General features: G+C 41.9%; 1 protein-coding gene across 2 annotated transcripts in view; it reads right to left on the reverse strand.

Annotated features, from left to right (window-relative positions):
- Positions 1–696: 696 nt before the first annotated feature.
- The window catches only part of lmo1 (LIM domain only 1), a 34821-nt gene continuing 8463 nt past the window's right edge, over positions 697–27054 (reverse strand). For both annotated transcript variants that reach the window (XM_061703770.1, XM_061703759.1), the window contains 3 exons: positions 15614–15827; positions 5392–5517; positions 697–1427 (listed from right to left, as the gene is read on the reverse strand). In XM_061703770.1, the coding sequence (XP_061559754.1) occupies positions 1322–1427; positions 5392–5517; positions 15614–15827 (446 nt within the window). In that variant the 3' untranslated portion in view covers positions 697–1321. The remainder of the gene's footprint in view (positions 1428–5391; positions 5518–15613; positions 15828–27054) is intronic.

Consider the following 27054-nt stretch of genomic DNA (forward strand, 5'->3'; position numbering starts at 1 on the left):
CTTTATTTTAACACCTGCTGGTGAGTGTGAATTTTTAATGCATTTCTAATTAATGCTCTTTACACCCTTGATTTATGTGTGAGCAAATTATATTGCTGTTTTGCGGCATGCTGGTAGAAAAGTCCCACTTGGGTTGAAATGTGACTTTGCCAGCCAGTGCCTTTTCAAATGAGAAGAAAAAAAAAATGCTGCACTAATCAGTATGTTTTAGAAATACGGTGCTGGTACTGAATTGTTGTCAACCATCCAGGCACTTGTGGATTAAATCTGTTAAGAGTGAAAATACAATAAAAAGTGGCAATGTAATGCGACTGAAGTTGTCATTTTAATGAGTGAATGTCAAAATTTCCCACATGAACTTAAATGGATTGTCTGACACTAACAGCCACTTGTAAAATGAATATTTTTTCCCCCCATAAATGTTTGACTTAATTCTCATCATTCTATTTCTACAGTATATATGGCCCTGCCGCTTCCGTCCCACCTCTGCAGCTGAACTGAGGGATGAAAATATAATTCCCCCCTCTGTCTAATGCACTTCCTTCGGTATTTTATTTCCAGGCTGATTCATCTTCATTACCAGATGACAATTAGTAATGCGTGAATCGCTGAGAGCAGATCAGTTACCATTTTCACCACAGTGACACCGTTTGGAGAAGCATTCTTTTATTCCAAATAAAATATTAGTTCATTTTCAACAGTTTATCTAATTCCATCAGAGCTCTGTACAATGTAACAAAACACATTTTGTTGCATGATGATTTCAAGAACGACTTCAAATATAATTTCTCTTGCAAGGCCTTTTCCCACCTTTGCCGTTTTGGAGACGTGATTACATTTCAATCAAGCGATGGACTCCCTCTCCAACAACTTTGGTTTTGGTACAAGAGGAAGAAAAAAAAAAAAAACTCACTGTGAACATTTAAGAATCTTTAATTCACACTAGTAATAAAATTGCATTACATTTCATAAAATAAATGTTCCAGTTTATATGTACAGAGAAAACATGTACTGTACATACCCTCCAAGTAACCATTTCTAAAAGAAAACAAACCTGGAAACCGATTTCACAAAACGTACAAGCAATGTAGTGCTCAGCTAAGCAGGCACAACTGTACATCAACATTTGTAACTGCTCAGTGTTGGGGGGCAAAAAGTTGAAGATTTACAATGGAGTCCTCGGGAACTAATAAAGGGGTCTTAAAAAGTATTGCAGGCAAGCAGACAGACGCTTGTCTTTTTTTTCCAAGTGCAGCAGAACATCCATAGTGTGGTGGAACGCGTGGAGCTGATTGTCGCTGCCACGGTTACAAGGCTCCCACTATTGGACCTGCGACTCGAAGCTCCCGTTCAGCTGACCCTCCTCATAGTCCATTTGACACAAAATCATGTTGTTTTTAAGGAAAAACTTGTCGCCCACGCAAAACCTGTTGAAAGAGATAAACACGAGATGATTAGTGCCCACGCTGTGACTAAGTGATGCGCGTGTGTGTGCGGGTATCGCCAACTCGAAACTAACTTGCGTGTAGAACGGTCCCCTTCAAATAACAATAATCTTAAATAATAATAACCCTGAATAATAATGGTGGCTGGCTTGCAATAAGATAATTAGCACCTCTTTCACCGTCATACAAACAGTGAATCAGCTACCTACCTAAGAAGTAACAGTGGTGTCTAACTCATTTTTGTCACGGGCAACATCGTAGTTATGGTTAAGGGATCGGAGAGTACTGATACTAGGTTTCGTTATCGGCCGATACTGGCCTCATTTCAACGTATGAGGTATTTGTGAAGGCTGCCGATACTTAAGGCAAAAAAACAAAACAAAAAAGAACTCTGACATTAAGTAAGTCCTCCTCGCCAGTAGTTGGCGCTACACTGTGACCGTTTGACACATTGGCAAATCGTAATGTGGGTCAGAAAGAAAGCTCCTCATTCACAATTATCGATCATTCCGTTCATTAAAATTTGATGTATCAAAACTCATACGTTTTATGTGTATGGGTGAGTACTCAGGAGTGAATACTTGAAAAAAAGTGGTATCGAACATCCCTACTGTGAACCCATAAGTGGATGATCGCCAACTATTTTTACATACGGACAACAAATTGATGCATAACTAGTTTTGATAATAATAAATATTCATCCATCCATCCATCCATCCATCCATCCATTTTCTGAGCCTCTTCTCCTCACGCGGGTCGCGGGCGTGCCGGAGCCTATCCCGGCTGTCGTCGGGCAGGAGGCGGGGCACGCCCTGAACCGGTTGCCAGCCAATCGCAGGGCACATACAAACAGACAACCATTCGCACTCACATGCACACCTACGGGCAATTTAGAGTCTCCAATTTATGCATGTTTTTTGGGATGCGGGAGGAAACCGGAGTGCCCGGAGAAAACCCACGCAGGCACGGGGAGAACATGCAAACTCCACACAGTCGGGGCCGGGGATTGAACCCGGGTCCTCAGAACTGTGAGGCTGACGCTCTAACCAGTCGTCCACCGTGCCGCCAATAAATATTCAGTAATACGGTTTTCAATTTATTTTAAAAGTGCCACGTAAAATAATGTTGTGGGCCGGTTCGGGCCCCCGCGCGGTGAGTCTGACACCTGTGGTATAAAATACCGGTGCACCATCTCGTATGTGCGTCAGTGCTATCTATTATTACCGATGAAAGTGCTCGAACAAACGAAAACGACCAGACAGTATAAATTGTTGTTCTTTCATTATCGTCATAATCTTTGTCTGGCAGAAAGAGTGCTGTTCCATTGCACCGCCGTCAGGCTTCAGGGGTCCATTATGAACAATTATCTAACTTACCAGTCCATGCCCGATAAAGGGGTAAGATCATCAGGTTAGGATGGTTGTGTTTGATTGTACATCTAAACCTGAACATTCACAATTCAACACAGATGGTACGAGTAAATTGCCCGCAACAGAAAATCAGCGCTAAATAAACAATATGTGCTCAACGCTATGATTGAAAAGTCACGATGTGGCTCGTCGTGATGTACAGTATGTTTGGTTTTGGTGCTATTCCACGTAAGAGCTGTAGATCACAGTGGCACACGTTTAAAGGTGTCCGTGACTGTCAAAACAAATCAAGAAAAATACTTTTTAGCTGTCTGTAGATTTGGAAAGTTAATGCCGAAAACGACCCTAACGTCAAAGCGATGCGCTTCTCTTATTTGTGCTTTGAAAAAAAGAGACACGGGTGCAAATTGACACGAACCAACGCCTTGTTCGTGCCCTTTGCACCTGAAAAAGGCCCACGAAGCTTCTGAAAAGCCAGAAATCATCCAACGGTCATCATGCCGGGAGCCTTTAAATCGGCCCTGATTCAAAAGTGACATCTCTTTGAAACAGCGGGTGTGTGCGTGTGTGTGTGTGTCTGTGTGTGTGTGTGTGTGTGTGTGCGCCTGCTTGATGCAGACACTGGATGGCTGTCATGGATTGTTTGAAAAAATATGTCAAACTCGATATTTCAGTGGTTCTCAAACTTTTTACACCACTCAAAAAATACTTGCCCTCCCTCCACCGTAGTGATCAACATTAAAAAGTTAAATACAACTGATGGATAAGTTGTACAAATACTGTGTAACTAACGTGTCTGGTAAAAAATAAAACATTTTTAAAATGTTAAAGTTTAAAAAAGGAATGCATTTCAAATCATAGCTTCTTAAAGAAAACAAGACATCAGAGTAAATTGTTGACATATTTCTTGAAAACTTGAACATATATTGAGGTAGCAGTCAGACATTTGCTGACTCCAATTCCAATGTCCATTCAATATTTAATTAACAAAACGGCACAAAAATGGCGCAGGTTTGTCAATACCTACATTCTAAAACACTCATTTAACAAATTAGATGTATTGTAACTAATAACTGATCTATTGTAGAAGGTTTTTTGTTTTTCTTTTAAATCCGTGTCTTCTCGTTAATATTTTCCCAAGTTCCCCATGGCTGTTTGATTGCAATTTCTCTGTATAAGTTGAATTTTGAACTATGAATGAATTTCATAACCCTATTTATTAATTTGAACAACTCCCAACAGCAACAGTGCTTAGCGCCGCTGAAGGCTCTCCGTTCTCACCCTCCGCAGCCGGATAGCGCCTGCCTGCAGCACCGAAGGAACGACGGCGCTCTCCTCATCTCGGATGCCTCCTCGTTTGACTCAAGTACCAAAAGTATCGATATTTTGCAGTTGAGAATCAATTTGAGAGCAGGAATCTATATTTCAGTATCGATCACTCGTTTTGCCCTCCCTGTTGGATCGAGTTTGACGGCCCCTGTTTTCAAGCAATTAGACCAACGCACCAAAAATAACCCCATGAAAAAATGTCGTTTCCCATTGTTAGCATTAAGCTGGCGGAGGCGATGTAGTTGTAGTTTTTAATTATCCAATGCATAATATTCTTTGTTTTACGTTTAGTTTGACAGTAAACCTCAGCTGGGAGTGGCAATAAAAAGCTCGAAGCCTCGTTTTGGACAAATATGATCTGCCAAACTGCTGCTTATTGTGAAGACAATTGAAGTTGAATGCGCTGCCACCACACAACTCTCATATCGGAACAAAAACGACGGCTCTTATCTCGAGAAACCGCTTCACTTGTATCTCAAGGCGCCACTGTATTTGTTTACGTGACACAGCGCAGCCGGCCGCATGATGTCAAGGGAAGCAAAGCTACAGCAGGACACGGGTTGGCTTTCGTTACGTGCCACGCTGTCGAAACGGTCATCGCTGTGCCAGGTGGCGCGACGTGCGCCAAGTGAGAGGAGAGAGAGCACGCTCATAATTCCCTTACAGCAGGTGTTCACGACGGTAACTGAATGTGGCCCGCACAAGGTTAATGGGCTTGTGCTGTGCGGAAGAACAGGGTCACAGCCCCACTGACAAGCGTGTAAAGGACATTCTGCTCCCAGACTGGCACCATTACCAACAGTCATCTAATGGGAAAAAGCAATATTTGGGTATGTCATCTTCTTTGTATGAGCTTTGTGTTTAAGAACCATTCACACACACACACACACACACACACACACACACACATGTGCCCGTGCAGGCAGCAACACGGCTGCCTCGAAAGAGCAAATGTTGCTCCGCCCTGGCAATTAGATTTACAGATCTAGCCGCAAACTGCTGCCAGTGTGTGACTAGAAAGAAATAATTAGCAGGACATTACAAACACAATGGCGTAACCTTTATTTTTACAACAGACTTTCACTCCGGCTTACACGAGTGTGGCCTGCACAAATCAAACGAGACAGTCAACTGGGTTTCCCGTGACGAGCGAGAGAGAGAGAGAGAGAGCAATTTCTGCACCTTCTGATGTTTGAAAGCTATTGGGCGTCTTAACGCTTCGTTTTTTTGTGATGTCTATTGCTTACCTCTGGTTACAAAGCTGACAGGCAAAACAGTCCAAATGGTAAACATTATCTCTGGCTCTCATCACCATCTCAAAGGCTGGGATCAGTTTACTGCAGGCTGCGCAGTTTCCTGTAGTACCAAAGAGCCTGCAAGACAGAGAGCGCACACACAGATGAACCCACCTTCGCTTTACCTTGATGCAATATAAGAGCAGAGGAAATATACTGTCAGAAAGCATTCAAAGATTTTTGGGTAAAAAAGAGACATTTCTGCAGCGCAATGGGAAAATGGGGCAGCGTGGCAACACGTTGCATGAAATCCACAAATCTTGCCTGGCGCCCGCTCAGTGTTGGAGTTAGCGAGAGAAACAAACATAGATCTTAATTCTCGCCTAATGATCTAATTCAAATGATCACATGGCTTTCATCGCCTTCAAAGCATAGTGTATTTCCCTTGCACAATGCAAAAAAACAAAAACAAGTCTGAGGTAAATCATTTGGGCTGCTCAAAATGTTTTTCTTCTCCCAAATGAAAACGAACTAATGTGTCAATCTGCAAGCAAAGCCAACTGAATTTTGTTGGTTCTATAATGAAGCCACTGGTTTGTTACAAGAATGGACAGCCTTTTTTCACTTTTTCAATTTCAACTAAAGGTGTTCTGTTTTTTTTTTACATGGACAAGGACTCGAAAACAAACCAGATTCTGTTTATATGACTAAATTCAAAAATATGACTTTCATAATCTTGTTTACATTTGACCAAGTGTAATCACACACACATTACGAGCCTAGGTTGTACAATTCATTTCTTTTTTTATATGAAAATTTGTGCTTAACACAAATATACGTTTTACACAAAAATATCCTACTTCATCAAAACTTTCTGGATGTATTGCTTTGGCGTAGTAAAATGATAAAAACAAAAATTAATACAAAAATATTACTGCTATTTTGAATAGTGTCTTAATCTGGTTGTTAGTGCAATTTACATGCCCGTCGAAAAAAGCCATGGAAGTGTGATTGTCGCAAATCGCTTTTGAGATGCATTTCTTTTCTCTGGGCAGATCAACTTATTCACTGCCTTCAGTATTCAAAGCAGAGTTTTAGGTGTTGCCAGCCATTTTACAGTCGTGCTCACCATTTTTGGCAACCATGAAGTTGAAGTACTAAATATGGAATATCTCCTGAAGAAAAGGAATCAAGTGAAGCTACATTTCAAAAGACCGAATGCTAAACAATATTTTTTTTAGGTATGTTCACAGACGGCACAATGAAGCCTTTAAGGAAAAGAACACCTTGCCAACAGTCAAGCATGGTGGAGGATCCTTAATGCTGTGGGGCTGCTCTGCTACATCTGCTACTGGAGCCCTTGACTAAGAGTATGAGGAGGTTCGTAAAGCTTTAAAATATGCATAAATAATCCCGCAACAAATATGCGGTCGCTACTTGACGGATTTCGCCGATTGTGGGGGTGGTCCCCAGAGTGTACGCGTGCAGTCTGGAGTCACTTCCAAACCTCTCTGCTCACACCCATCAAAACACTTACTCCATTTGTTCAGCTAATATGGCAAGCTAACATTAGCTAAAACACTTACCCGTCAATTCATACCGTAATTTATTCAGCTAACGGGGCTAGCTAACATTAGATAATGTCTACATTTACAGATATACTAGTTATTTTGAAAACTGAAATCTCTCTCTTCAGTGTTGTTCATGCCGCTGTGCTGCTGTACCTGAAATGGCTCTTTTAAATGAAGGATTGGATTTTCATAAACACTGACAGATTTCCATACATAATCTCGAAGGACATCTTTACTAAATCCATGTAAAAGCCTTCACCCTAAATTTGTAGATTGTGACAGATTGAGGAGTCACAGTGTTAATGTTCTGCCTTGACGATGTTGCTCTCATTCAGCTGCTACCACCTTGTTAAAGAAAACATCCATCCAGCAGCCCTGTTTCTAATTAGGGGCCACTGGCCCAGAGGACTTGCGGGGAACAAACGAGAGAGAAAGGCTCTTACGTATGTTCGCACAGAGAGATTCATAGAGTGTAAAGCAGAAATAATGTGACAACAACGTGTTGCTCGAGTAAAATGCCGCGTGTTTGCTCGAGAATGTGAGCTTCTGTGAGCTGCAGGAGAGCTGGGAAGGGTTTTTCCACTTCCCGATCCATTTTGGAAACGCAAGTGTAGGTACAACAGGACACAATTAGAAGAAGTACATTGTTCAGCCTTTAGAGTAGTACCACGTTGTGCCGCGACATGCTGGGCTACACTGAGCTTTCCCACATGCAGCATAATTAAGAGAAGAAGAAGCAGAGAAGCCCCCCTACTAAGTAGAGAGAATAAATGACTTTGGGTAATGTTGAACTGTACGGTTCGGTGGTACATTTTGATCTTTTAAAATATGTTTCATTCTCTTTTGTATGCTTTGTATGCTGCTCAATGTGTGTTAAAATAGCAGTTCTTGGAAGGTTCGTAATTACGGAAACATATGCTAGGAGATCAGAAAATGCAGCACATAACCTTATTTACACAGGTATTCAGTGAAATATAGAGCAAGTTCAAGGATGGTACCGTATATGAGCATGGTTGACCTGACTGGTTTTAAATCATGAAGGATCGACTTCATCCCCAGCTAAGCTGATCCGCTTCTCAAATGTATTTGCTACATGCAGGCAAATAGTCTGCCCATTTTGTTCTCTCCCCACCAACAAATTGGGAGGCAAAATATATGAAATTGTGCTGATGTGACCGTGCGCAGTATTTCCACCAGTACAGTAAATGATGAGTCTGGCTTAGAACATCAGTCGAGATTCATTGTTTTGGTTTTTTTCCCCTGCTAAGAGGAGATAAGAGCTGGAGAGAGATATTCAAACACATTTACATTTGAGTGAAGCTAAAAAGCGACTAGAGTTGAACCGAAAAAAAACCAACATAAAAATAAAAATATAAAAACACTAGTGCTTTCTACACAGTAACAACATCGCACAAAACACAACAGCCTGTCAAACGTTATGCTCCAAGGTGTGGATGTTAGCTGAGAGACAAATTGACACGAAATAAGAATGGATCTTTATAGTGGCTAAATGAACAAATCGTTATATTATGAACAAATGGATATTACTCTGATTAAAAATCAATGGACGACAAATGAGAATTTATCTCACCAAGATGATTCTTAACGTGCTGACTGCAGTGACGAGAATTTATTTATGTGCTTGTACCGTAAACCTAGCGTCAACAAAAAACAAACAAGTCTTGACTTTTGAAAAATACTGCGCATCGTTTTGTTACCGTGATGCAATTAGATATGTATTGTATTGACCAAATGCAGAAGAATTCACAGAGATCACCGAATCTCACACTGCTTCGCTTACTGCACATGAGCCAAGCAATGGTCAAAGGTCAAATATGTGGTGAGAAAAAAAGGCTTCACTTGTAAATTGTGCCAGCCAGGCAAAAGCCAGTTTCCCCTTGTGGAATGAAGTTGGGAATCTCAAACAATGGGCTGGCAATCAGCTGTAAAGTCCTCGGGTGTGCTGCCAGCAGGCTTTCACTTGTGTGCTGATGTTTGGCAGCAGTGAGGAATCAGAGAAACTCTGCTCTCCCACCTCCGTTATTGTCAAACTTCAATGAGTCTTTAGCGAAAGGAGTGCCACCTTTCGTTCCTTCAGCGCGCTACTTTGCTAACGTCAAAAGATTTCAGCTCCCACGATGTCTGTTGTTTTTAGGCTGGACTGCAGCTCTTGATGTTTTCTACTTGTTCTCGCAGCTCTTTGAGACCTACCAGCATAAATAGCTTTCGTCGGACAAAACAAACTAAAAGAGAAGAAAAAAGCCGAGAGCAACAACTGGTTTACCTACGGAACCATCAGGCAGTCTTGTAATGCAACGGAGGTGAAATTGTTACTGTATATCTGTACTTTGTTCTTTATCTTCAATTGAGTTTGACTGCTGTCAACAAAGAGGCCAGTCAGTTATTCCTTTGGTCTTTGCGCAGAAAAACAAGTTGAGAGCGAGCAGTTACGGAGTGCTGTATTGTTCTGTTTGTCTTTTTGTATTTTCTTTACTAATATTACTTGATGTATTTAAGTTGCGTGCATAGCGTTGCTACTTTTAGACGCGTACGGGTAATGTGATAGCCAGGCTAATGCGTACTAGCTAGATACATCACTGAAGTGAACTAATTCAACAAAAATAAAATCAACCAACGCATAGTCAAAACTCTAAACACTCACTTTTGAAAAAGACTTACTTTTCCTACTTAAATCATTTCATTTTACAGAAATTTGGAGAGCCAGACTTTTTTGACAATTTTCACTGATTTTTTTTTTGGTGTTCTTTAGCTATAGAAACATGGAACCTACCGATAGAAAGATTTAACCCTCTTCTTTAGTACATTTCTACCTATTACCGTTCTTGAGTAAACAGCTGTTGAACATAGGTAAGTTTCTTGAAAATTGAGAAAAAGAGCTATTTGTGAAACGATGCATTTCAAGCACAACTTGTGAAGTACTGTGAGCCACAGTGATAAATGGTAGATAAAAGAAGCCAATTAATTCATAGCAACAGCAACATAACTTTATGAATGAAATATTATTATCATCCCATGCTGCAAACTTTTTACAAGCACTGGAAGGAATAAAGCCCACCGCACATCGAGTACAGCGCAGCTGAATGCGAATGAACTGTCGCCCAGTTCGCTTTGCGTCCGGTGTCGCGAGCCACAAATCATCGCCTCCGTGGCAGCAGACAAGCTATGCTTATGACAAGTATCGTCATCAGCAAGGCAGGACGAGGAGTAAATGAACAGGAAAAAGACTGAGAAGTCATGCTAATTGCGAAGCTATCGTCGCGTGTCGTCACCAAACTGCAAAATCAAGTGAATGGATGATACAGTACACTTGTCGCATAGGTCTGGCTGGAACTGCTTTTTCACAGAGAGGATCCAACTTTGAACAGTAAAGTAGCGGCCAAATTAATGTCTGCAGAAAAAAACAAAACACAGTGACACAGGACGCTGAATGAGTACGTCACCGCGGAGGCGACATCACCTGAGACAGCGTCCAACATTATAAGGTTGATGCAATAAATTCGTTGAAATAACACATATTGAAGCTATAATTTATGAATGATTACCATCATAGAGTTATGATTATGTTATGGAATTGAACAGTGCGCAGAATTCATCCAATCACATAATACACTGCAATAACTGGCCGGCGGTAATGTTGGTGACGTAATTTTAAGACTATGGAAATTCAGACAAATTGTTTTGGAAGTGAATTTCTATAGGTTGGGAGCTCTGGAGTCAGAGGTATAAATGCAATTTTACCAATCATTTTCATCGTCATTTCTTTCAGCGTTTCAGTTTACGACCTTGGTTTCCTGATTTTGGGTTTTCGGTTTCAGCCAAGAATTTTTATTTCGGTGCTTATAGCTACAGCGGCCAGGGCAATCCGCTTCTCGACAATTGTGCCATGTTCGTGGGTCAATTAAATATCAATAAATAAAATAAATGACTAAAAAATAGCATACATATTGCTCTTGGAAGCAAGAGAGCGGCCATTGAGAACACTTTTATTTTGATCACATGATTGCAGCCAACAGATGACGACTTCAAATTAATGTTTGCCTTTTCTCTAACCAATGTCCCATGTTCTTTTGTTTGTTTGTTTTTTTCTGTTTACATGAACGAGTATGCGATGAATGTCATGTCAAGTAAGCGGAGAGAAACCTCAAGGTGGCCTTGTTGCTTCACCATTATCTTTGTCTCCCCTGTCACACACACACACACGCGCGCACACACACACACACGCACACACTTCAGATGCTCCTACCATCTGTTAGTTAAATTAAACATGACCATTTCCTGAGCGTTAAGTCACATTCCCAATGAGATCGGACCACTTATCCGAGAGGGAATCCCCCAGAGTCTGACTTAGAGATGCCGGTGCCCTTGCTCGACCACCACCCCCCCCCCCTCCCCCGCCCACACACACACACACACACACACACTTCTTAAACCCCCTCCCCTGCACTGTTCATCCCCCATTCACCAATTCCCCTTCTGCCCAGTCGTCTGTCCAATCCCTCATTGATACCCTCAGCTTACTTACTACAGCTTTAAATTGGTTCATTATTCTGATTTAGAGCAACGCGCTCCAACTGCGCTCATCATTTCAAATCACCACTAGTATTCAAAGTTAACTTTGTCCCCTTTTTCCTGCTACCTAAAGTGGATATAAAAAGTCTTTACACCCCTGTTTAAATGCCAGGTTTTTGTAATATATTGGGGGGAAAAAGAAAAACACTATCCATCCATTTTCTTCACGGCTTATCCTCACTAGGGTCGCGGGCTGCCGGAGCCTATCCCAGCTATCTTTGGGCGGGAGGCGGGGTACACCCAGAACCCATCGCCAGCCAATTGCAGGGCACATAGAGACAAACAACCATTTGCACTCACATTCACACCTACGGGCAATTTAGAGTCTCCAATCAACCTCGCACGTATGTTTTTGGGATGTGGCAGGAAAGCGGAGTGCCCGGAGAAAACCCACCCAGGCAAGGGGAGAACATGCAAACTCCACACAGGCGGGGCCGGGGATTGAACCCCCGTCCTCAGAACTGTGAGGCAGATGTGCTAACCAGTCGGCATAAATCATTTCAAAACACAAAATATATTCCAAACACGTGTGGGAAAATGTGCTTTGGTCGGTCGGATGAAACTAAGGTTGAACTTTTTGGAGATAATTTCAAGTTTGGAATTCCAAATTCCCAAAAAGAAGCATGGTGGTGGCAGGATCATGCTTGGGGCCTAAGACAAACTGGAGTGATTTATGAACAGCTCCAAATAACAGTGGTTAGCATGTTTTGGGGATGTGGGAGGAAACCGGAGTGCCCGGAGAAAAGCCACGCAGGCACGGTGGAGAACATGCAAACTCCACACAGGCGGGGCCGGGGATTGAACCCCGCTCCTCAGAACTGTGAGGCAGACGCTCCGTGCCACCGTGCCGCCACCACATTATTCCATTTGTTTAGTTTTACTTCTCCCCTTTAAAAAAAATTGAATTGAATTGTACAGATTACAGGTCACATTAATAGTGGAAAATGTTTTTAAATGTTTTATCTTGATCTCATTTTTCTTTCAATCACAAAAACTTAGCATTTGAACAGGGGTGTGTAGACTTTTTACATCTAGTGTAGCTCACTCAGGGACATTCTGCTTACATCTCAGCTTTTCCCCCCCTGACCCACAAGGATCCCACAGCCCACTCCAGAGCTGCTTAGTCAAGTTACGTTGAGAGAGACCATTACCATCCATCAGATCCCACCCTCAGTTAATGCTTTTAGGATGTAGTGAGAGCTCCACTAAGACCCCCATGTTGCCCCCAGAAGGGACAGATGGTGCATACGAGTCAATAATAAATGGGTAAATGAACAAGCGAAGGGAAAAATTATGACACTCAGTTTCACGTGTAATATATATATATATATATATATATCAGCTGAAAGGACACCATGAGTGCCTCGCTGCCACAGTGGAGGAAAAATGAAACATTTCTGTGCACATTAGACGGGCGAGATGTTGAGGTCAGAGATGGGCAGTAAAATGGTGAACGACGCATAAAATCAAGCATTCTTAACAGTAAATTATGGATTTTTGAAAAGGAGGGCCTGCTCTTCAGAATGAAACAATACTTAATGGCCGGAGCTGCTTGACTAACCGCTATTAAATACCTCGCCTTGTGTGTAGTGCCATTTGTGTTGATCTCGTCTGTCTCCATCCCCTCGTTCTCTTTGCTTCCTCTTCTGTGAACTAAGATGAAGGTGTCCCTCACCTGCAGTAATGAAGCTAAATCTGTGCACTGAATTAGCCTTCTGCACTACATTAAAAACAAGCGGGTGGATCAAACACACTTTGGTTATTTCCCAGGGTTTGGAACCCTGCCATGCTCCCATTAATTATTATAGGAGCTCCATCTGTGATTGTCCTTCAGTGGCATTAGCAGCTTATGGAATGCACTGACGCATTCCTGAATCTTCAACACACACACACACACACACACACACACACAGGCACACCTCTGCCCTCCATATGATTGCACGACAAAAAGTTCACAAATATAATACCTTTTTTTTTTTTTTTTTTAGGCCACACTCTCATCACAAAAGGATAATAACATATTAATTAGGTGTTTCATTTATGTCAAGGGCTCCGTATTATATGACTCCACCAGAGGCTTGACAATCTAGTTGTGATTTGATCATCTGCGCTGAATTAATTTAATCTCCTATTTCATATATAAGAGAGGACATAATAGTCATCCACTTATCAAACCAGTAGCATAATTAACTGAAAGAAGAAAATGTTTCCATGATAATGAACATTCAAATTTATCCACAAACTGGTGATGATAGCTCCATCTGGAAGTTTCTCTTTTCAAATCTGTCATGTCCTGATGGCATTCTTGTATGAAGTACCTGAAAGTGATACTTGAATACAAATACAAGTATAGTGGTGCCTTGAGATCCAAGTTTAATAGTTCTTTAACTATGCCCATAACTTAAAAACACCCATACCTCAAATCACGTTTTCCCAATGAAGGCAGCCAGATGGAATTTTAAATTATCGTAACTACTCTCTCAGCTTATCAGTACTAATTAATATTAGTTGTGCTGAGCAGAGGATAAATAATAGGACTGTAAGCAGTTATATTGTCTGTGCACATCTTTTGTTGCACTGTTTGTGTTCAATACATTGTTTACAGCATTATAGTACTGCAACATACAGTTGATGCTTTTTAGTGTCACCCTCAAGCTTGTGGATTTAGAGTTTAAGATACAGTACATCGTTTTAAGCACAAACGTCTAATTCTCTTTTTTTATGTTTAGTTTGGCAGTCAACTTCAACTGTGAGTGGGAATAAACAGCTCGAAACCTTTTTTAAATAATCGATGACTAATTGTATCTGCCGAACTGCTGTTTGTTGGGAAGTGAGTTGACCATACAGTGCTCGTATCTCAAGTCTGCCCTCACATGTCAAAGCAAAAAATCAGTCGAATGACGGCTCGTATCTTGAAAAACTCAGAAATCAAGTCGTCCATATCTCAAGGCATCATTGTAGCTTTTAACTTTAGTAAAAGTTAGTCACCTTGGAGAATATTACTTGAGAAAGGTATCAGAAATTAAATGAACGTATCAAAAATAATTTTCTCACATCCAATGTAAATATATATTTTCTTTTGTTTTTGAAAATGTAATGTACAGAGGACAAGTGGTCGAAACAATCGAGAGCAAATAAAACTGTGTAATGTACATGCCAGACCATGAGTTAGCTAGCGATGTCTCTTTTTAAAGGATACACATTCTCATTCGATAGCATGAGCAAGTGTGTCCAAACCTGTGACTGATTGTTTATGTTAATTACGTAAGACATAACAGTGGTGTAGCAAATTAAAATGTTCTTTGAGAAGATCTATAAACACGTTGTTGTTCAGGTTGTGACGTACAGTGCGAGCGTACATTGGGACACTTCGCAGTCATGCTCATGCACAAGTGGGCAAAACAACCTTTAGACATGAACAGTGTCATTTCACAATGTCTGTTTCGAGTTTAGCAACTCCAAAAACAGCAAGAATAAAATGGTTTGACTGTGTTTTGTGTTTCAAAACAATGTCCCCATAAGGGAATGGACAAGAAAAAGGTGCAACAGACTACAACAGTAGAAATCCATGGCAGGTTGTGGCAGAGTGACGTGAAACTAATTTGTTGAAATCTTTGTTTGGCTTTGACGTTGATCTTTTTTGAGTGATTGCTTTAAAAAAAAAAATAAAAAAAAAAAAGACAAATGTCAGAATTTGAAAAACAGCCCGTTGTTTGAAAAACTGTTTTTGAACTTATTTTTCTTGTTATTGCTTTTCCATAAAGATAATGTGTTCCACAGCGGATGGAATACCATTGTCAAAGAAGTTCAGATGTGGCTTAAAGTATTCAAAAGCCAGTCCCGCAATTTAACTACTATGGTGAGTGTTGTTTTTGGCTGGGTGGATTCCAAAATTATCCCAAAAAATTCCGAATGTTACTATAAATGGAGCACGTGGTAAAAAATACACCTGCTACCCTCTACTAAAAGGCAAATAAAACCTTTGTGATCCTTTCATGTCACGTGTACCGTGTTGTAATGCCGTCTTTTGTGTTTGCGGGGACTGCGGTGAAGGGATTGTGTGTCTTTCTTGCCTTAGGTAGTCCCGGCGACACAGGATGAGGTTGGCTTTCGTATAAAGGGTGGAGCCCACCTCCCCAAGGCGGCAGTCGCAGCAGGCACATTTGAGACAGTCCTCATGCCAGTATTTGTCCAGAGCCTTGAGTAGGTAGCGGTCTTTAATCTTGCGATTGCAGCCAGCGCACCCCTTCTGTTTCCCTTTGGGCTGGACGGAGAGCATCGGCACACCTGGAGTGATAAGGAGACAAACAGCCACGTGTGATTTACGGCCGCGGGAACCCAAGTGACTTTTCATGTTCTCTTTTTGATAAGCCGGCTCGCTTCTGCGGGCGTCTACGCACGGCCTCACGTGCGGCCGCGGCACACCGCCGACCTGCTTCATATGCATTAAAGAAAACACTCTTCCGTGTACAGTAGATAAAAACATGGGTCACATTGGACTACAAACCCCTCGCCTGCTCGTTCCGCTCAGAACATGCTGTAACGCTCACGTTACATGATCACTTGCAGCAGCGAAGAAGCACAATACATAATACATCCAATCTGGGATCTGTTTTGCTTATTGCGGTACTTACAGCAGGCGGTGTAGTGCATTAGTTACCATTTCATCAAGCCGATTTCACTCAACTGTCCAGAGCTGTAAAAGCTCCTCATGGGCTTTGTTTGGTATAGATTAACATTAACCTTTTAAAAAGCCTCTGACCACAAAACACGCTGCTACAAGACCCCAGTGAGATATGTTATGGCCTAAGTGCCTTTTAGCATACAGTCATTCTACTTCACACACACACCCGGAGCACTACAGCCTTTACACTTCCTGTATCTGTGCTCACGCATCAGCAATGAGCGGGTCCAAAGTTACCAAACTCGCAAATTGCCCTGGTGTCACGCAGGCTCCCTTTAAGTGAGCCTTTTAGCCTCCTAAAGGACAAATAAAGTCCATTTAATAACTGCACTAAACACTAATAGTCTATGTGTGGCTGACATTTGTGTGTTGGTACTAAAAGCCCCCCTCAGGCCACTGCTGGTACCGAGGCAGGGGCGCGCAGCTCCCCTCTGCAGCACTAACAGGTCTGCCACAGCTGAGAGCACCACACAACAGCTCTTAAGACACTCTCTCACACTGAGCTATTGATCCGTCTAAAAGAACACACAGTGGACGCCACTTGCCACTCTCTTTCAAAACACATTTCCCCCCCACGAAAAATTGAATACCCTGCAACCCAGAGGGGTGGAAGGGGGGGAGCGCGGTGTACGCTGTACAGGGGGGTGCTGCCAGAATTTGGCATATGCGGGTATCCACCTATAAAGGCTGAAACACGTCACATCGAGTTCTGTGTAAAATGTCCCTTTTTATACTTGGGAGATAAGTGAAGGAGAACAAATGTTTCGTGTTTGACTATTACGCGGCTGGTATGTTTGATTTTGTCCATGTGCTGTTTGTGCTTGATGCCCAACAGTAAACTCAGCTTCACTTTGTGCACCGTTTCTCTCTGCTTGACATGTTTGTCCTTCAAATAACTGTTTTTGTAGTAAACAATGTTGCTCTCTTAAGGCTGTGTCTTTTTTGTAAACACAGAGATAATGTAAACATGCACAGGAAGGAGAAACGCCCTTGATCACTAAAGAAAATTGAAATGTAATTATCAATTTGATCACTTGAATTGAAGATGGCAAAGAGGTTAAAACAAAGCGCTTCCTTCCGCAACAGAGTTTATTTTCCAAATTGTTTTAGAATTGTTCTCTGAGTGATATAACCTTGGCATTTGCACAACAAAACATACTCTAAAGGGTAACAGCAGTGCAAAACACATGCAGAAAAGCAAATTATTCTAAGGCTCCAAACTAAAACACTTCACGGTCAAACACACAAGCCAAATAAAACAAACCCCAATCAACAATTACCGTCAGTATGGGGAACCTCATTCATCCGTCTGTTTTATAGGCTATACAGGATCTGGAAAAAACCTTATTTTATTTTAGTTCAGAAACAATCTTTGTCAAATTTTGCACACTTTTAAAAATTTTCAGCAGCGTTTATCAGAATCAGAATCATCTTTATTTTGCCAAGTATGTAAAAAAAAAACAAAAACAAGGAATTTGTCTCCGGTAGTTGGAGCCGCTCTAATATGACAACAGACAGTCAATTGACAGAGAACACTTTTGAGACATAAAGACATGGAGAAAAACAGTCACTGAGCAATAAAGGGTTGCTAGTTATCTGGTAATGCTGGTACAATTATAATTTTTTTTGACAATTGTGCAAAAAGATGAGTCCTCTAGCACTAATATAATATTGCAATAGTCCGGTGCAAAGGGCGCCAAGACTTCAAGGAGTGTATGCAGTTTAATGTGACTAGTAGCGCGATAATCTGGGACAATGTCGATTGTGCAAATGTTGCAGATACTCCTCAGTCAGTGTGCAAGTGGGGCACCCACAGAAATGTGACAACGAACTCAAGACAAAAAAATTGGCAGTATGTTGCAATGGAATTGTAAGTTAGCTGCTTAAGAAGTTGATGGCAAGAGGGAAGAAGCTGTTGGAATGTCTGCTGGTTTTAGTTTGCATTGTTCGGTAGCGCCTACCTGAGGGAAGGAGCTGGAAGAGCTGGTGACCGGGATGTGCAGGGTCCAAGAGCATTTTGCACGCTCTTGTCTTAGTTCTGGCAGCGTGTAAGCAGAAAATTAGTTGGGTTTAAATTTTGCTCTCTGCTGGTTGCTGAAAAGTCGTGAGTAACTTTGCCCCAATACTCCAAGAGGTAGAGACTACATAATGAAGCTAGATCAATAGACCTTCAAAAGAAAATGAAACAAATATTTTCTGTGAATTTTAGCCAGCCACTTAAAACATTCCAAATAATTCTCCAATATTCAAATATTTAGCATTTGAGGTGAGCTAAATCATCTCATTAGTCACTTGGCTTTAAATTTCAGTATGTGGTCTGGTGCCGTTAAAACGTCTTTTTCCTTTATTAGATGTGAAAAGTAAAGGCTAATTGGTTTAGTTGTGCAGTAGGATCCATCAATTAGAGCACGGCCTTTCCTCCTTCCCGCCGTCCTCTAAACACAAGTTGCCACACTATGATCACAAAAACCTGCTATAAATACCAATGTTAGGTGCAAATGAAGCTAAAAAGCTTCCAATTCAAGCCGCAGAGGCTGAGGGCAGACTCTTCTACCTGCATTTCATGGCTTGTTAGGGGAGCTCTCTGCAGGTATGCCAACCGTCCTCCTCTGACAGGCTTCCGCAGAACTACACAGCAGTCGTAATGAGGAGAAAGAAAACGATTGTGTGTGTGTGCGCGCGCACGCACGTGCTTCAGAGTCTTTTGAAAAAGACAACATTTAAGTCCCTTGGGGATCACAAAACTCTTTTAATTTGCCTTTCACGAACAACTAATTAGGAATTCCATTCAAAATCTTTGCTTTAAATAAGATAACTAATTATACAAAGAAGTCATTCCTCCACCTCCGAAGAACTCCTCCTAATTGGTTGAGACCGCCACATTCTCCTCCAACATATCACGTGCGTGTTTTACATCCTGCTTGAAAAGGCCAACGCTTCCAAAGATTAACCTATCTCGGAATGACTGGATTCTGCCTCTGCTGGATGCCTGCTCGGTTTAAAGCCCTGCTCAGCTCATCAAAGTAAAACACCAACACTGACTTTAGTGTTTGCAGTCAGTCGCGCATTCGTTTTGTCTTGCACATGCTCCAGTTGTTCGGGAGACGTCTCAAGTGAGCCAGCGTGAACTTCCAAGAATTTCAAAGGAAATTGCACATCGGTGGACCTCCGTTTTTTGGCGGGGTATAGGGACCAAGCCCAACTGCGAATTTACGCAAATACACAACAACAAACTGGCTGACTTTAGTCTTAGTGTGGTGAAAGTGTGAGCCAAAGCAGCAGGGCCACTAGTTTGATGTTTTTTGTTTTCGTACCGTTACGGCTGACAGTCACCGTTCGTTGTCTCAAGGACATGCTACAATATAATAAATCATATATATTTTGCAAAAAAAATAACCCCCCCGAAAAAAATAGTCGTACTTTTATATTGGCCACGTTACAGATAATCGCAAATAGGTGCTTTTTTTCCTGTGAATAATGGGGATGGGTTCCAAAAGTAAAATCCAGGAAAAGGTGAATTTGTGACTGCAGATGCACTGCCCGTTCGCAGTGGGCTTCGTGCGCTTCGTGCGCACAAATGCAGAGTATCGATGCGCTCAAAAAGACATGAGTGACTTTTTGTCCGCAACCTACTCAAAACGCCTCAAGGCTACGAAGAATAGGATCCACATCTATCTGATCATAAGCTGTCTTCAGTTTAGCAAATAGCTCCAACTCTAAACAAATTGTTCTTCCAGAGAAAATATTGTATCACATTACATGATTTTCTATTGTTCTTAAAGCCGAGAGACATTTTCTTACCACTGTCAAAACACTTGGGTGTCAAACTGGTTAGAACACAACCTCCCCGTTGGCACCTTCCCCGAGTGAAAAACAATGTACTAGACAAGCAACTGTTCGCAGATGGAGAGAGGTTTAGATGACCTTTCATTGGCATTGTAGTCACAAAAGATATGAGGCGTGTCAGAAAGGTTCCAGGACTGGTATCACAAAAAGATGTACTCTCAATCCAAAGGACAGCAGCTCGGTCGTGACGGCCATCTTGTCTGCGCGCCGTTGACGTGAACTTGGCCCTCTTCGTGCAGGTTGATCACCCGGACCCCGCCGAAGGGGAAAACCCGCAGCTCGTAGCTTGCATTTGAAATATCTCTTTTGTGACGCCAGTCCTGGAAGGTTTTTGACGCACCTCGTAGGCTGCGCCACATCACTTTTCATTCTCAAACCGGATACATTTTACCCGTGCAAGCAGAGCCACACAACGTATTCGTCCTCTGAAGGAATTAAACTGCTATTAGTAATGTGTGCAAAGGCCTGTCATGGCTCTCTTCTCCCATCCATCCACTTCCTTCAAGATTCCATCTTTCAACAATATGTACTGTAACTTTTTTCTTTTCCGAGCAGTCTGTCGGAGCATGTATTTTTCCATTACGGCGATAGCATCCGATTTTCTGTGTTACCCTATTTAGACTTTACAGCTATCGCTTCATCACAGTACACATTTGATATATTAAAGGATTTAAAAGAAAACGCCTTCCACGTAGCACCCAATGGAAACGCTAGAAAGTGAGGAAGTACAATGATCACACATGCGTGACAAGACCTGCATTAGCCTTTTCAACTAAAATACATTTTTGAGTTAGTATATTCGTTATTATGACGTAAGGATTGAGTGTTAAATCATATGAAGATATTTAGTCCCGGGTTTTCACAAAAACACTATATATTTGCCACGATGTCAACATTACAAGGTTACATATTTTATTTCATTTAATGTGCATTACTTTCCGAGCATAGTCAACCAACAAAAGACAAAGCAACATTTGATATGCTGAAATATGCAAATCTTTAGCATTTTAATGATGACCGAACTGATAAGTAAAATGGCACGGTAATTGCTGAATAATTTACAGTTAATTAGCTTTTTTTTGGATGAACTAATCAATCATTTGCAGCTCTCTCTTTGCATGCCTCATTGTGCACAGGGTACAATTGAAAGGAAATGGACGCAGACTCTCAATATCCTCCTCCACTTGATCCCGGCGGAACATCTGCTCTCGACGTCACTCAGCCTTAATAGCGGAGGGGACAGTTGCCTCTGATTGTGTGTTTTGTTCAAGCCCCTTTTTGATCAATTAAAAGCCACGATGCGGTGCGCCCTCTGCCAGTTCACGGGGAGTTAAAGGATCTTGACGGGACTCGCTCAGCCTTCCCGACGCACGGGGAGGGCGGCGGTCTTTCAAGGAGGTGGAAGCTGGCCCCGGGTGGGCTTTCTCCCAGGGGCCCCCAATAATTCCTCGCCGCAGCTGCGGCGAATATGAGCCACACGCCGTGGAGATTCTTTGGCAAATTAGATGCTTTATGTGACAAAGTGGGTGCATACGGCCGAAACAAAGTGCATTTGTCATCGTTATCTTTCACATGTCCGACCTCGACGTACCCGTGAGCAAGACGTCGACCGCACATTGACTCGCAAACGTTACCCAACCACACCCACACGCCCCGTTTCACATGCTAAGAGTAAACCAATGGCAAAATCATCGTGCCAATATGGCGACGGCCACTCTCGAAGTCACGCAGGCTAATTTGAGCCTTTCAACTTTTTCTGTCCTTGCAGTCAAAGGTACAGATATCTACGGGAGTACAATCGAATTCCTGCCTGCTCCCAGCGTTAATGCAGATATCTTGCCGTTGTGCGCATGAATCAGCCCCTTTCACTGGGCTTCTGTCATTGCTGTAATTGAGCCCGCGGACACGTTTCTCGACTGCCAAGACAAAAACACGAGACATCTGTTAATAATATCTGCTGCGAAACACACGGCGCTCGAAAGCAGCCTGATGAGTGCGTTTGCGATGATAAGTCAAATAAAGAGGACTGATTCACTGCGTGATTCATGTTCCTATCCTTGGTCGGGGCGCGGGTGTGCGCTCCGAGTCAAAGGACAAAAATGCGCGAACACACGAAGGCAATCACACTGACACACACGCGATTAAATTAGGCAGTTTCTCAGCGAGCCCAAGTCAATATTACGTGTTTTTTTTCTAATGCTACCCTGTGAGAGCCCTCTATGTTACTGTACAACGCAGCTACATTTCCAGATGGTGCCGTATGAATGCTGGGGTCTGTGAGGTGATTTCTGGGGCTGCATGCATGCTATGATTACAACGTAATTAACACCCACAGTAAGTGGGAGCGAGCAGACAGGCCTTGTGCGGATGAGGAGGGGACTGTTCATTAACAAGATGCACTCTCTCAAACTTTGCAGCTTGCCGCGGCTAATAAGCCCCGGTGAAACGGAGCCCAGCCGTCCCTCGCGTTGACCCTGGCGCTGCCTGGGATAAGGGAAGGTTTTGTCTCCTGGAATAATTGCTCTTTTCACATGTTACAAGTGTCCTGACCCCCACTGTCTGCAGCCACTTTTCCTACCATAATTACTCCTGATCCGCTCCAAATGAGTCAGCCGCATTAGGGCTGCAATAACACTGGCCCAGCTTCAAGCGCGGCATGGGGAGTCTCGGCAGAGCAGCTTGGAACAGGACTGCCTATTCTCCCGGCCCACGGTCATTTCCATCACGTCAGAGGTGCATTTCTTACACTTGAAGTCAGCACGAAGGCCCTGGGCCCTTTTTCTAAGGCTTATAGGCGGTATTGTTAGCTCCCGGTGTCCACGACACACTGTGGTTTGGCTGCAAAATCCATCCGAATGAACGGGAAAAACTTCATTCGGGTGTTCCCCCCCCCCCACACACTTTTCAGCCCTCTATTAGTTTTTATTTATTCACATGGGGTTAATTAAAGGAAATGTATCACAGAGATATGCAACAGCTTTTGAATTAAATTCACTGCTGTTTTTTTTTTAACACATGAAACTGGCAGTTTCCAAATTATAACAGAAGGGGACTTGTTCCTTGCTCAGTAGAAGGGGAAGATTGTGGCTCAGCAAGGTAAGCTGTCAGGAAATAAGAGTGAGAGAGTGCGAGATGGCACAAGAACAAGCTAAGAAAGGATGGAAAACATCTCGAAACAGATCAATCACAAACCCTTGAAAGATGGAGGAATTCAGTGGTCCAAAAGCCAGGTGAAAATAGAGTGTCGCATTTTGCAAACCAAATTTGCTTCTTTCAATTATGATCTGGAGCTTTCTGTATCTTTACCAAGTTTGCACGAAGCCAAGCTCCTTAACTACACCACGTCTACAAGGTGTGTTTGAAAGGTTCTAGTACTGGTGTCACAAAAGACATACAGTACAGTGCTCTATGCACAGATCACTTCACAACAAGCAGCAGTTGGGCTGATAGTCAACAATTCTAAAAAAAAAAAAAAAGCTTTAAGCTGTTTAATGCCAACCCCAGTTCAGGTTTACTGTCAGATGAGACATAAACAGTATTACAGTAGTAGTTTGAACTAGTTAGCGTTTGAAGAGATCTTTCGTGGCACCTGGACCATTGGAACATTTCTGACACACCTCGTACACAACATCTGGATCCACAAAAACATTTTGAAAGTTCAATCCGCAACGACTGGGGCCAAACACTTTTTTCGTCCACATTAAAAATGCATATAGGGAGGAATTAAATGGATCCTTCGAAGGTTTGTGTCACTCACGAGGTCGGGAAGTAGTGTTCCAAATCGAGCCCACTTCCCGGCAATTACTGCACACTTATTATTGCCAAGGAAATGCTAGGAGACAGGTGTGTCATTCAGGGTCCTCAGTGTGTCAAAAACGGGTTGGGGCAGAAGGAACGCCACACTGCAGTGCACAGAGGGAGGCACTTTAATCCTGAATAATGCAGATTCCCCACAGGGGGCAGTTATTTAACTGCACGGGCTTCTAATGTCAGCCGAACGCGTCGTGGCACACCTGATGGGGTAAGTAATGAGGGAGCTCGCTTGGGTGAACATGCAGGAAGAAGTTCATGAAGATAAGGGGGACATCGTATTCGCTGGTAGTTAGTCACCTTGTCTGAAAGTTATTCTCAACGAGTGCAACATTAGGTACCATGAGATTCAATACAGTTCAAATGTTCTTGTGGGGGGAAAAAACAGCAACAACAAATGTAGGCCTTTTTAAGGAGGATGGAACAGATTAATTGCATTTCCATTCCTTGCAATAAGGAAAGATGACTTGAGATATGAACGTGGTCACGGAACAAATTCGACTTGTATCTCAAGGCACCACTATATATCAGCATTTGAGCTCTAAGGATCAATTTTCATGAATTTAGGACATTTTGGTCCAAGGGTAGATGAAACGTTGCCATTTGCAGCTCCTGTATGGGATCGACTTACAATGGGCACATGCACCTCTTAGAATGGCCAATGAATTATAGTCGGCCTCAGTCGCGTTGTAAATACTGTTCTCAGATGGCAATGAGAGCCACAAACCAATTTAACCAAATACATTTGAAAACAAAGAGGCTGAAATTCTTCGTGCGGTGTGTGACCATTTGCATACAAATTTGTTGTAGCGAATATAATGGGTTTACCGTTGACTCAATCAGCAAGTTCAATATCCGAACCCCGGAAGACTAACGTTAACCGGGTCGCAACTAAAATCTTCATCATTTTTCATTTGATGTTTGAGATTTGATTGAGTGAAGGTCAGCCTATGAAAGATTAGTTCTCAGCATGTTTGCTTGAATAGGAGCCAAGACACCCCAGCGTGTTGTATTTACCAAGAAGATGGCGGTATGATTGAATAAAAGTAGCATCCCACAGTGTTCATCACTTTAATTCTCTTCAGAAATAAACTCTAAATGTCCCCTTCTTGATCTGAATAAATTAATATAGCATTTTGTTTGTCAAAAGACTGACATGTAAAGGTCATTTGAAATGGGAAGGAATTGAACATGGGAACGGTGGCGTCGCGGTACGTTCACTTTATTCCCGTGCAGGCCGCGTGGGTTCAGTTTGGTGTGAACGTGACCGCGAATGGTTGTCTATGTGCCAGTATAAAAAGCACACACGTGAAATGTGTCATCCCGTCAGCGTTTGGGCTTTGGGCTATTATCAGAACTGAAACGGAGGCACCTCTGGAAAAGGGAATACATGTCGAGTGTGAACTTTTTCGCTCATCTAACTCTGTGATTGTGGGTCATTCTTGGCTATTGGTGACGTTTCGGAAAAAAAAAACCGAAAGATTTGAGCTTTTTCACATATTAGATAGATGACATGTTTAACCTCCAGGAAATTGTATCGGTGGAGCTCAAACACAGAAAAAAAAGAATTTGTATTAGTAATTAATAATAATGGTGGAACCTAGCAGGGTCAAATTCAAATTCAAATGAACCATTGCTGTGTGAATCACAATATTTTAGCTATCTCGTCACACACAAAATAACTACCTTTAGTATATATATATATATATATATATATATATATGTATGTACGGTATATCGAACAAGTTTATGATTTTAAAAAATGTAGTGAACTTTCATCATAATTTAGCTTTACAGAGTGGAGATTTTAGAGTAGGACGTACAGGTTAAGATCGTAAAAAGGCGGATGGGAAGTTTACACTCACCTCACTTTGCTCCTTTAACTTCCCTCCACAAGAGATGACATCACAAAGGGAATGTGGATTCATGGGAACTTTTTTTTTTTTTTTTTTTACTTTAGAGGGCAAAACTACCACAGACTAACAGGGGAAACATGAAATTGGGGACATCATAAATTATATTAAAAAAAATAATCAACAGTTTTGATTTATATATGCACTGTACAGTATATATTTATACATTGAGAGACTTCAATTAAATCTTCTATTTAAATTGCAAATATGTCTCCTTGGGGAGAGCATTGAAAGAGACATCTGGCACACACACACACAAAAAGTTACCGGTAGTTACTACATTGAAAAAAAGTCATTTTAAAAAAGAAATGTTTACAGAATTAGTTTTTGTTCATGTTAGAACGAAGACCACAATCTCAGATCAAATGTTTTCACGATGAGCATTATATTTCTGAAGTAGAATACTTTTCAAGGGGACTGAAAAGGCGCCAATGGCCAGGAATGACCCAAGTGCATTTTGGGAGGTGGGGGGGTCTCTGTGATTACAGCACAACAAAAAGGTAGCATAAATAAGCCTGACACAAGATTCATTTCAGGATTGAAAGAAACTTTCTTTCTTTTTTTAATCAGCAAAACCCGTCTATACTAATATTGCACAACTTTTAAACTTAAATGACACGCGAGCTTTCCCCATCGGTAATAACGGTTCCCAGGTACTGTACAAGGTTGTCTCACTGCCTGTCATTCTATATGAACTCATTTGGCGCTTCTCCTGACCTTTGTGTTTCTTCGTCCTCTTTAAGACAACGAGATGCATGAGTATGATTATTTCATCATCATGACAGTGTGCAATTTTTAGCCAGGGCGGAAAAACAAGTTATTGCGGAGGATGTGCAAGAGTCAAACAAGTGAGTTCCTCAGGTTCTTGTTTTTACTACAGATGCATCCGTACAATAATAAAACCTCCCCCAAGCGCTGGTCAAAGGTAAACGTTTGTAATGTTTGCTTGTGTGCGAGAATACGTAAACGCAACTCAAGCGAGCTTGTGACGAAAATACTGGCGTCGCAAATCATCTTTTTTGCATTAGAATGAATGGAAATGCCATTCGTTAGTACTTTATAAAAACAAATGTGTTCCGATATGATAACGTTAGCATGTCAATGGCGTTTAGCGTTGTGTGTTAGCATTAAGCTAAGCGGACTTTGCTAAGGCAAAGCGATGTTCTTAATACCTAACATCGAAATCTCTTTGACAGTAAATGAAACAGCTCGAAGGCTCTTCATTTGATCCCTTGTTTCGTATTTGCTTGCCCAACTGCTG

The sequence above is a fragment of the Phycodurus eques genome, chromosome 2, assembly GCF_024500275.1.
Source record: "Phycodurus eques isolate BA_2022a chromosome 2, UOR_Pequ_1.1, whole genome shotgun sequence".
NCBI lineage: Eukaryota > Metazoa > Chordata > Actinopteri > Syngnathiformes > Syngnathidae > Phycodurus > Phycodurus eques.